General features: G+C 39.0%; 1 protein-coding gene across 3 annotated transcripts in view; it reads left to right on the forward strand.

Annotated features, from left to right (window-relative positions):
• The first annotated feature begins 2,055 nt into the window (after window positions 1-2,055).
• The window catches only part of LOC126332220 (uncharacterized), a 42,527-nt gene continuing 31,602 nt past the window's right edge, over window positions 2,056-12,980 (forward strand). Inside the window, exons 1-2 of one of the 3 annotated variants that reach the window (XM_049996566.1) lie at window positions 2,056-2,112; window positions 6,032-6,111. In XM_049996566.1, the coding sequence (XP_049852523.1) occupies window positions 2,085-2,112; window positions 6,032-6,111 (108 nt within the window). In that variant the 5' untranslated portion in view covers window positions 2,056-2,084. The other 2 variants (XM_049996565.1, XR_007563603.1) reach the window with 2 other exon arrangements.

The following is a 12,980-nucleotide window of genomic DNA, read 5'->3' on the forward strand; positions in this document are numbered from 1 at the left end:
ATTTTTTACGGAAAACGCTATGTACTATATGTAGGCACTCACTTTCTTTCTAGAGCTTTCTCTTCTTACTGCACATTTAACAAGCACTGACCTAAGGCGTATGTGACATATCAACTCAGGTATTTTGGTGTGTCATATTAGTTAACTTACGTGGACACCCGTGTTTTCGTTTTCTCGGCTCTACTAGGTTGAGAAAGAAGTGAACGGTGGAACGGTGTAATATAATAACCAGTCTTTTTGACAACGTTTGTTAAAATAGCGTTGATAATACATATGACAGAGCGAACGATAATACAGCTTTCCAGTACAAGGAATGTCAATCTGCTGCAACCACAGTTCATCGAACGATGTTATCTACGCTGTTCATTGCTCATAGAAATCTCGTGCAGTGTGTCCTATAATATTGCTGAAGGCTGCGGAATTCAAATAGATCGTCCTACCCAACGACGTCTAACGAATACACTACATACATGAAAGTGTGGTGTAAATAGTCATGGAATTCCTAAACGTCATAGACGAGTCTCCAAGTACCAAATGTTGTTACATGAACGTCAGATATTCCGTGGAAGCCTAGACATTCCTACAGAATCTGATAAAACCTTCCATTCCTTTACGCATCGTGGTAGACACTATGAACATAAAATTAAGCTCATGGCTTTTGGCACAGGTACATACGAGCAATGATCCGCCTTTGTTCCATCCGTGATGGTAAAGACTTGTATTTATGTCAATAACAAAATACGCGCTCTCCCATCGTATACACAAGACAGTGATCTACTATTGAACTATCCTCCAATATACACTGAGGAAAAAAAAACGCAAACACCAAAAATAATTAACGCTGAGTAATGACTAAACTTGACTAGGCAACATATGTAAGCGATTGTCTTCGAAATATCACAGATTAAAACAAGCGCGACGTAAGGCATTGAAAATAAGAAATGATGGTACATTAATAAGCGGTGTAACCTGTAGAATGTTGAATGAAAACATGCAAACCTGGATGCATTGTGTTGTACAGGTGCCGGATATCTATTTGTGGGATGGAGTTCCATACCTGCTGCATTTGGTCCCTCAGTACAGGGACGGTTATTGCTGGCTGTGGATGAAGCTGGAGTTGTCGTCCGATGTTGCTCTATTGAAGACAGATCTGTTGATAGACCAGGCCAAGGCGACAGTATGTATAGTATGCTGGGGTGCAAAAGCGGTATGTAGGCGAGCGTTATTCTGTTGGAAATCACCCACTGGAATGCTGTTCATTAGTGGCAGCACAACCGGTCGAATCAACAAATCACGTAGAAGTTTTCATTCAAGATACGTGGGCTAATTGTGAGTGGTTTTCCGCTATCATATGAACTCGAATCTCTAACCATAACTCCCAGTATAGACAATTTCATCAGAAAACGTAACAGACATGTACCCTGAATTCAGTTACCTCTCACTTTACACCACTGATTTCGGTAATGACAGTGTTTTGGGTTCAATGGAATATACGTTAGGGGGCTTCTAGCTCGGAGCTGTTCTTTAAGTAACTGATCTGTAATAGTTCGTTGTACCACTGCGATACCAACTATCAAATTGCTGCTGCAGACGCAGATATTGTACGATGCCACAGCCGTACGCCGAACACGATGGTCAGGAACTTAGTCTCCTTACGAGCGTTCATTCCCGTAACCAACGCGGCCAGCAATCATGACAGGACCATGCTGTCGCTGCTCAAGCATTTGCTATTCTTCGAGTTTCACTGTCCCTGTTAACACATATCGTTAAAACGAATGTCGTGCTAGATTAAATCTGTGAGCGATCTACATCGAATGAGAAGGAAGTGAACGGTGCAGTATGATAACCCGTCTTTTTGACAAGGTTGTTGAAATACCGTTATTAATAAATATGACAGAGCAAACAATAATGTAGCTTGACAAGAATAAGGAAAGTCAATCTGCTACTTGTTGCTTCAACCACAGTTCCCTGAACGGAAAATCATAAAGGAACCGTACGATAACATTCGATGATGTTATCGGGTGTTTAAACATATATAAATGAAAATGTAAGGCCGATAGCAATAGTATTTCTTAGAGAGTACAATGAAGGCTGCTCTGTTGTTTGTTGCTGGTAAGTATTGGAAGAATTTATAAATTTTTGTTCACGATTAACTTTTCTTCTTACCTTTTTTTATACAATTCCTGAGGTAGTAATTCGTATGAAAATCTGTTTCTATACTCGGAGGACAATTTTTCACTGCCGCTATTAGCGACGTAGTAGAAATCGGAAACAGCTTTGAGTACTTAGATGCTTCTAGGAAGATTTTTCCATTTACTTGTGGTCTCGATGAGTGTTAGAGCATAGATACTCGTGGAAAAGTGTTCGCGTTGTCTATATCAACAATTTCAGTCGTCTGAGAGTATGCCTCGAGTGATTACGAATGTCAAGTGCCACAGATTAGCACTTATATACACATGAGTAGCTAACTAGGAATTGTAACGAGCAATAGACGGGTCAACCAGTATCGCCACGTGAATATAAAAATAACGGGAAACAGACTATACTGCATTTTACAGGATTGTAAAACGAAAAGGATAACAGAAGATAAGGAGAGATGGAGGATACCAAACCAATGCAATGACTGAGCACTGAATACAAGAATTAACGAACGATATATCAGACAGTGACAGAAATAATCTCTTACTGTATACTGAGCAATTATTCGTCCACACCAACGATAACTCTAGAGAAATTCCGATCTACATAAAGAAAAATTCACTCTAGTCTTAAAAAGAGGAAACTTAAAGGCAGTGAGGGAAACGAAACCCATCATGTTATATCACATAGTTAGTTATAGCCGTAGTAATCTTGTTTTAGTTGCTAATTATCAGTTTGACGATAAGGAGGTGAAGCATTTTCAGTATTTTCTTAAGCTATCGCACTTGTTAACCAAACGCGCCGCTCTTCTTTGCGTCATCTCTGATTTCTTTGTCTTCTCTTTCAACGCCAGGAAGACGAGCAGAACTCGTGATAATGTTGAGTGAGTATTGCTATTGTACCTCTTTCGTGGAAGAATTTTACTGCCGGAAGACGTTTCCTAAGATCTGAGACTGGCAACTGCTTTCACTGCAACCGTTTTCCTGGGGTCATTTCCACTTCAGGTCGCTTCCGAAAATTACCCCTACGTATGTTGTGGTTCCAGTGATGGATCGCTAATAGTGTAATTGAACAGCAGTGGATCGCGTCACGTGTTTATACGCAATGCATTATACTCAGTTACTACAAAGTCAACTTAGAGGACCTCCACCAACTGTCGATCCTCTCCACATTTCCATTGCCCTACAGACTTGTGACGTTGCAGCATCGCTACATACTACTGCGTCACTGCTAAATATCTCATGGATTTTCCGTCATTATAACTAGATCATTTATATACAGGATGTTGAAAGAAAGTATTCCATCTTTTAAGAGATGATTTGCTCTTTGAAATGCACACCTTCACAGGCATGAGCACTTGTTCATCTTCACTTCTGCGAAACACGTCAAGTCTATATAAGCTGGCTGCTATCTCGAATCATCCACAGAATGCAATAAACTAATGAGTAGAAAATGAGACCACATAATTTTGTTGTTATATAGCAGCATATAATCCAATATTGTGCCTGGAGTAAAAAAATATTTTTATGTGACTTATGTACCTGCTTTTCCATAGCAAATGGAAACAAGACTTCTAATCCGAATATCGGTGCTTACCGATACAGTATAGAGAGTTACGACCTGATCGTTACCACACGAGTGTTTACTGTGTGCAGCAACGATATAAATGTAAGAGAATTGGAATCAATAAAGTTTTACTGTAGTTAGCCGCAATTTGGTATTCCAGTGTTGTCTGAACGAATTTTTATTGGACAAAAGAAAGGTCACAAGTTCCAAAACGGGCAATAGTTAAATTTCGTAAACTATCAGTTACCCAAAAATTTGGGCAACAAAAGTAATGCGGCAAATAAATAAAATACATTCATGAGAGGTTAAATGATAAGAACACGTGTAACATAAACACTGAAGACCGTCAATCTAGCCTGCAATAATGTTAATTATAATTCTGCAATGACCAGCAACACACCATAGAAACTACACTGTATTATGTAACTCATGGAAATTCTGTATGTTTGAAAATATGTCTAATTGTGTCCAGGACAGAGAAATATTATTTGTGGTTACCTTTCAAATGACGCCGTAGAAACCGTCATTTATGGCAACTAGTATTTGCGAATACTAATGTTACGTATACATATGCACGTAATGTCATTTACAGAACATAACATAAAATCGTAAAATTACTTTGAATGTGAGATAACCAACTTACTTTTGTCAGTAACATACAAGTTGCATATGAATCACTTATAGTCTGAACTGCTTTTCTGCATTACCGTAGTTGTGAACCACTGTATTCACAAATGTAGATACAACTGCTTTTTATTACAATGAATATTTTACTGAAAATCTGTAGTAACTGTAACGAAATCAAATTTCTTTTAACTATTTCTTTTACTTATTACTTTCTCGGAAGCTATGGTTTGAGGGCAGTACGCTGTTCGTGGTTAACCACCTGAGTCTGTAAAGTTTGCATTGACCAATCTCTCAAAAATTTACTATTACGCTGGCATGCCTATTACAGAGCACTAAAAATACTTGCTAGATCTTATTTTGCGATGAGTTGCTTCTGGCACGATGTAATGCTTGTTACGAAATTGATTTCTGCCGGTAGACTCTTCTTGATGAGTGAGCCGACTGAATAAAATATATGCACACAGGAGTCTTCATTAATTCCAATATTTTCTTGTGATCATGTTCTATGACCATGTATGTGCTGTCTGACTTATATTTCGCATTGCCACATACATATTATAAAACAATTTCCATAACAATCTCCGTTTGGCATTTGCGCGCCAACAGACACCTCTGTACCACACAAAAGATGCTTCGCAACTCACCTCTGCCCTTAGTTCTAGGAATGCATGCTCTTGCGCCAACGTCGTTATCTTTCCATCAAATATATTCTTGATAATAGTTCAATATAAATCCCTTGACACTGCCAGCGTATTTAATGCTATTAATATTTTTGTGTCTTATTCATTCACACATTTTTATTACCTTTTGATAAAATCTAATTAATGACAAAATTCATAAATACATACAGTTACAAGAAATGATTATAAACTCAGGCGGTAGCGGAAAAATACATGAGACACCAGGTATTACATACGACCTGATTTTCTAAGTCGTCTCTAAAGAACGTGCTCAAAATGGTGTTTGCTGTTCACCGTCTGTAATAACAGGCTTCCATTATGCTGGAAATTGCAGAAAAACGTGCAACGTAAATGGTTTCAAAAGCTGTACACAATAAATCCTGCATCTGTTAGAATTAATGTAAGTGCACTTATCCAGGACTGTGAATACGGTTTACAGTTTCAACAACTGCTCAAAGCTCTTAAGGTAAGCGTATTAGATCCCATTTGTACTGGACATTTCTCATGGTTTTATCCGAACTACAACCTCTCAAAAAATTCTATACTTTTTGTTTTACTCCGTGTATATCGTGACCAGCAGTGTCCATGTGACACTTCCTCGTCGTACCTTTCAAATTATCTTTCCAATTATCGATTTTTTTCCATTAAGAGCGATATCTTGAGTTATATCTGCCGTCAGGTACCGAAAACAGTCTCCTGTTTTGATACAGTTTGTCTTAAAACATTTTACATAAACGTCACAAATATGAGGTATTCTCCTACCATAGCTTCCCTAACAACAGTTACATTGTATTTCATGTACAACTTAGAGACTGACAGACAACAGAGAACCATTACCATACCGAGAAAACACATTAGCAAGTGGCTGACTTGTGGCACGAGTCAGCAGAGTATTATAAAGTTAGCACCTGCCAGAGTCGCAGTACCAGACAGAAGTATCAGAGTGCTAGATCGTGAAGTGGCACTAACAGGCAGTGGACAAAGTTACAAGCTCTAATACTGTTCACTGTTTTCTACAGCGCTGGTCGCAGTTGCGGTGGTGCACGGACAACCAGAAGAGTCGACCAATGCCGCCATCGTGGGTGAGGAACAGCAGTCCGCCACGATCCCGGCTGTGAGAACATTGGTGGCGGCGTCGTACGCGGAAGAAGACGAGGATACTATTTGTGTCCAGGCAGACAACAAGTTCTACTTGTATGCCAATTCACTGAAGCTGTATTCTTGCTACAACCTGCTACCGAAGGGTACGTTACTTTAAATAGCACGATTTTCTGTTCATGATTGACAAGATAACCACGGACTGTTAAGTATAATATTTCGTGAAGTGTTCCAAAGTGAATGTGAGAATATGAGTTAAATCAAACCAACTAGGGAAACAGCAAATTGTTACATCCCCGTGAACAATGCAAGATTCTGCACTGTACGAAATTACAAGCTCTTCGAAATCTTCACAAAAACTATTCAAAGCAATTTCCTGCACATATTTCATTTTTTCCGATTACATGTTATACCCTTAAATCTTCTGAATTTTTTAACTTTCTAAGGTTTACAAACTGAGTTCTTTTGTTTGGATTATGTTGCATAACGCGACATGAAATTCTCCATGGTCTATAGTCTCAACATTTAACAAAGGGATATTTTAATGGGCGATGGATGTTAGCACGAGTAACGTGTGGCTTATTTTGAAGTAAATATGTTGCTAGCTTCGTACCTAGATATAGACACACTAAAACACAGTAAAATGACAGGCAAGACACACCTTTCATTGTACCTTTTTGAAGGCCGACAGAGGAAGTAGTGTACATCAACAATACTCGTTATACGCTCATGAAAAAATAGAAATAGGGTACAAGATTGGATAAGTTCAAAATTTAGCCACCAAACTAGAGCCGAGAAATTAGGTGGACCGGACAATACTAAGCTAATGTACCGGACGTCACCTTGTACGATAGATCATCTTATCATTAAATTCATGAACAACTCATAGAAAGCGCAACGACACTTATCTCCAGTGTTCAGTGTGCCTAAGACAGGCGATGATACGCCCTGTTAGTAATCAACCGCACAAGCATTGTAAAAATTACCCCGAATTTGAGGCATTTATAATGAGCAGCAGCCCACACATAGTATTTGGGAGCCAGTGAAGCGTGAAAGCAAAACTTGGTAAAAGCGGGTTAGTTATGTCAGACCAGAATATCGAGGTAGAAGTAGTGGAAAATAGCGTAGTCGTACTACTGGTTGAGATTACCATCGCGTCAGAAATTGTGTCTGCAATGCATTGATTCGCATGAAAGCAACGGTTATGTGTTAGCCAAAATCTGCAAGTAAATCCTTCTAATGGCTTGTAGATTCGCCTGTAGAAGTAACTTAAGATAAAAAAATTAGTTCAAGTGTATGTGTCCTTCGAAGTTGTTTCGAGTATTAAGAGGCATAAGCGGTCAAAAGAATACCAAAATTCTTGCTTAGTAATCATTTGCGTAAAAGCTTCGTAGAACAGATATTATTGAACTAACAAGTGGCAGATGTAGACAAACAGATACGAGCACATATTAAGCTGTACCATTGCCTTACCGTTCCTGATGTGGTTTTAGCATAATGAGGATGAAGATGGACATGTATACAAGTCAAGCGAAGAAGTTTACATATGTAGTGAATTTGTTACAACACAACCACGATATTATTGCACTAGGCTTTCCATGGCCGCCACCGGTAAGAGGCGGTGACCTTACAGTAAACAAGTCCAGGAATGGCAAAGGAAAACGCATTTCAGCACATCTGTGCATATACTGTCAAGCGGTTCATAGAGCCCTCGTGAAATATTACGATAAAATCTCACGATAGGCAGACCGAAGCGCCTTCACTACCAGGAACATTCATTTGCAGTCGACTAATAAACAGAACGTCACCTCACATCACAACAATCGGTTAACTTCGACAGGGATCATACAGAGCAATAGTGACACAAGATACAGAGAATCATTTCTAAAACTCTAGTAAAATCGGAATCTTCTAGAGCAGATGAAGATGAGAGGGCTCACCATTACATACCTTTGAATCTCTCTCCAAACTATTAACATTTAGGTTATCTTGTTCTTTCCACACATAGTATCCTGAGCAATGGACTGAGGTTACGGAAGCATTGTTTATATACTTCTCAGAGTCTGTAACTGAACAACAGGCTAACACAGACGCCGAAGCTTTCGATTGGTATATGCCATCCGACTGCAAAATACAACTGATATCCAATCACGTCCGGACAGATTACCCGTCGGTGCATAGGCTGACATGATAAGGAATACGATGATGGTATTTTAAAGGCCACAAATTGGCGGTTGTTAGTCAGCATGCCATTTCCAGAAGAGGTGTATTGTGAACGCTGTAGACTGCACTATCAGAAGGCAAATAAAACTGTGTATTTGTAAGAGACGAATGAACACATCTCCTCTTACTCAGGCACCGGGAATCCTTTTGTGTGCTGCCAGTTTCTGCACAAACGATAAACATGTGAATTAACTCCTTTATTCAATGGTAATGTTTCCGTTATCTTCACGGCATGTCTCACGATGAGAAAATACAGACTTGTGGAGAGCATGGCTCCTCAGCCTTGTCACGTATGTTAGAAATCAAGCTGGTTCTTTAGATACATAATAAAGTTGCAGAACTCGAGAACTTTAGGCGCTTATGCACTTTATGGTTTAACGAGCTTCCTGGCACCTTACTTTCACATCCCTGATATGTTCCAGACATATCCGTTTATCACCAAAAAGCTCTCTCAGTAATGTAACTTATTTGCTACTGTAATCTAGAGTAAATGTTTCAGTACAGTTAAAAAGACAATACGAAGAATTATAGTCTATAAAATTGTTTCTCTACAAACATTTAGACACAGTGTCGAGCTGAGACTTTATGACGAATAGAAAATTGAGAAATAAGCCACGAACAGGTATCAATAAACATTTTTTTTATTTTTTACTTTTTCTTTTTTTTTTTTTTTTTTTTATCATCCGCCTTCTGACTGATTCGTTGCGGTCCACACCACTTTCGCTCCTTTGCCCAACGTTTCAACAGAGAGTAGGATTCCCAACCTAAGTCCTCAGATATTTGCTGGACGTATTCCAATCATTGTATACACATACAGTTTTACCTTCTATAGCTCCCTCCAGTCACATAAAAGTTAATCTCTGATGTCTTAGCAGATTCTTTAGTTTTTCTTGTCTGTGTATCCCACACATACCTTTATTCGCATATTCTGGGGAGAACCTCCTCATGTCTTACGTTATGAGCCCACCTAATTTTCAACATTCTTCAGTAGCACCACATCACAAATGCTTATATTCCCTTCTGTTTCGGTTTTCTCACAGTCCAGCTCTCACGGCAACTTAATGCTGTGCTCCAAACGTACGTTCTCAGAAATTCCTTCCCTAAATTAAAATCTGAAAGGAGATTTCTCTTAGCCAAGAACGCCCTTTTATCGGCGCTCGTCTCCTTGTTGTGTCCTCATTTTCTCGTACGTCATGTGTTATTTTGCTGACGAATTAGCAAAATTCCTTAACGCCATCTCGATCCTGATAGCTAGTTAAGTTTTCGACTGTTCTCTTTTGTGCTACTTCTTACGACTTTCGCCTTTCTGCGACTTACCGTCAATCCATATTCTGCATTCATTAGCCCGTTCGTTGCATTCAACAGTTCCTGTAATTCTTCATCATTTTAAATGAGGATAGCAATGTTGCCAGGGAAACGTATTATTTATATCCTGTCACCTTAAATTTTAATCTTGCGCATGAACCTTCCTTTTATTTCCTTCTTGCATCTTGAACAGATGGGGTGAAAGATTACCCCTTCCTCTTAGATCCTCTTCAATCATAGTGCTTTGTTCCTCGTCTTTCATTCTTACTGTTCTTGTACTTGTATATTACCATATTTCCCTGTAGCGTAACTCTTTCTTTCTCGGCATTTGAAGCATCTTGCAAGTTTTAACATGTCGAACGCTTTTAGCACGTTGACAAATCCTACGAACATGGCTTAATTTTTCTTCGAGCTTGCCTCTATAGTCAACCACAATTCAGAACTGTTTCTCTGTCATCTTTACCTTTCCTAAAGGCATACTGATCGTAATCTAACAGATTCTCATTCTTCTTTGCCACTCTTCTGTATATTATTCCTGTCAGCTACTTGAGAGCATGAGCTGTTAAGCTGACTGTGTGACAATTGCTTTCACTGAAAGTTGTTTTTACTTTTCTATAGGTTGTCTATCGTTTAGTCAAAGTTAAGTCAATCGTTCCGACCAACACTTCTTTTTTGATTTCTTCACCTTAGCTTGCCTGCATATTCTATTTGCCTCATTCCTAAGTGACTTGTATTTCTGAATTTCATTGAACGGATTTTTAATTCTTTCTTTCGTCGATCAGCGGAAGTATTTCTTTTGTTATCCACTGTTTCTTCGCATTTACCATATGTTTACCTACGTTTCTCTCTACAAATTTTGCTACTGCCCCTTTCAGAGATGTCCATTACTCTTCCGCTGAACTGCCCAGTGAGGTATTCATTATGGCAGTATCTCCAGACACTGCAGATGTGTCCCTACACTCCTTTCTACTTCCGTATGTGACTTGCTTGTGCACTGATTCGTCATTATTACGCTTTACAATCCAATATCTGAATTCGAAATATCTGCCTGATAATTTAACTGAAATCTTCATGTATCTCGCAGCCTTCTCAAATTTTACCTCCTCCTTGTGTGATTCTTGTACAGTGTTTACGTTATTACCATCTAAAACCTATTGCAGAACACAATTAATCTTTCTCCGGTCTCTTTCCTACTACAAAGCTCATTTTTAAATGTAAACCTATCCTATACGCCTTCCTGCAGAACCACTTTCCAATACCCCATTACTACAAGATTTTCATAAACCTTTACATACTGAATTACCCGTTAAAATCTAATATACTTTCTCTACCGCTTCATCTGCTTGCGACGAAGCATGTGTATCGAAACTATTGCTGTTAGTGTTGGTTTGCTGTCGAATCTGATGAGAGCAACCCCATCAGTAACTCACTCGTTGTCCTTCATAACAAATTCTAATCCAGTAATACCATTTACTGCATCGTTTCGTATTACTGTATACGTATCTCCCCAGAAAGCGTATGTCTTCTTCCCATTTCACATCAATGAGCCCCACTGTTGTTTAATGAGCCTTAGCATTTCCGTTTTCAGATTTTTTAGCTTCCCTACCAACTTGAAACTTCTGCCATTCCACGTCTTCAACTTTAGCCAACTCATCGTTATTATTACGCTTTACAATCTGAGTTAGAAATATTTGCCTGATCATAACGTAATTTAACTGAAATCTTCATGTATCTCGCTGACTTCTCCACGTTTACCGCCTCCTTGTGTGATTCTTATACAGTGTTTACGTTATTACCATCTAAAACCATTTGCTGAACATATTAATCTTTCTCCTACTACCAAGCTCATTTTTAACTGTAAACTTATCCTATATGCCTTCCTGCTCAACCACCTTCCATTCCCCCATGACTACAAGTTTTTCATTTACCTTTACATACTGAATTACCCGTTAAGTCCTAATATACCTTCTGTACCTCTTAATCTGTTGCGACGAAGCATGCATACAAAAACCATTGTTGTCAGTGTTGATTTGCTGTCGAATCTGATGAGAGCAACCCTATCAGTGAACTGTTCGCAATAACTCAATCGTTGTCCTAGCACCCCATTCATAACAAATTCTAATCCAGTAATACCATTTTCTGAATCTTTTCATATTACTGTATACTAATCTGACCAGAAAGCGCATGTCTTCTTCCCATTTCACATCAGTTACGCCCACTATTTTATAATGAACCTTAGCATTTCCGTTTTCAGTACTTCTAGCTTCCCTAACATGTTAAAACTTCCACCATTACACGTCCAGATTCGTGAAACATTATTCTTTCTTTGGTTATTCAATCATTTGTCAAGGTCTCCTCCCATTTCGGAGTCCCCTCTCAGAGATCTGAACGCGGTACTTGTTAGCAATCTTTTCCCAATGGAGAGGTCATCAGGGCACTTTCTCTGTTACACATCACATGCCTTGCAGATACGCATTATCTGTCCTTAATGTTGTGGTTACCATTTTCTTCTGCATCATCATGACTCTCAACGCTACTGAGTCTTCCACCTTGTAGGGGCAGTTTGCCAATCCAGGGGAAAGAAAGGGATCTGAAGCTCTGTCGGTACCTCCGCTCTCTTTGACAAAGCCGTAGGAAGGGTGAGGGTGATTTTACGCCGGAAGTCTTCGGTCGCAGTTGCTGAAGATTTTTATTCAAAATCTAAGTAGTGAGGATCATTCGAACACGAAACGAGAAACATTTGTGTTATTAATGAAAGGCGCTACACCTAGAACATGGGTGCATTCCTGAAATTATAGCTGTGGACGTTATGCTGTTAATGACGATGTCAAATCTTCCTCATGGTACAGCCTTCACTTGAAGAACATGATCCCACAGTACGTGTACAAAGCTACAGAGAAAATAACTGCTGTTCACGAACGACAGTGCGAGAAGGTGAAAGGTCATTGTATTTCTCATTCATGAATATGAATGGATGGCTGTATTCCTTTTCTTGTTCAACTTAAAACTCAGCTTCTTCCTCTCTGAAGCTTCACACGACTATCGCCGAACTACATACCCCAAGTCAACGCATATGTGACTGTTTCCTATGCCATTACATTGCGAAAATTCGCAATATAATCATACTTTCTGCAATTACTCTGTGCCTATGTTCATTGTATCTCACTATGCCACCACGTTTGTAATTGAATCAACAATTTTTTAAGTGCAGATCCACCTGTAGTCGATGTTCTCGAAGTTCTATACTTTTTGACATGTTTGGCAGATTTACGTGTGCCATCCAAACCGTTAAATCCTTTACGTGTACATAACACTGACAAATTAACAAACTTATCTTCCGTT

Source organism: Schistocerca gregaria, chromosome 2 (genome assembly GCF_023897955.1).
Source record: "Schistocerca gregaria isolate iqSchGreg1 chromosome 2, iqSchGreg1.2, whole genome shotgun sequence".
In the NCBI taxonomy this organism is placed as follows: Eukaryota; Metazoa; Arthropoda; class Insecta; order Orthoptera; family Acrididae; genus Schistocerca; species Schistocerca gregaria.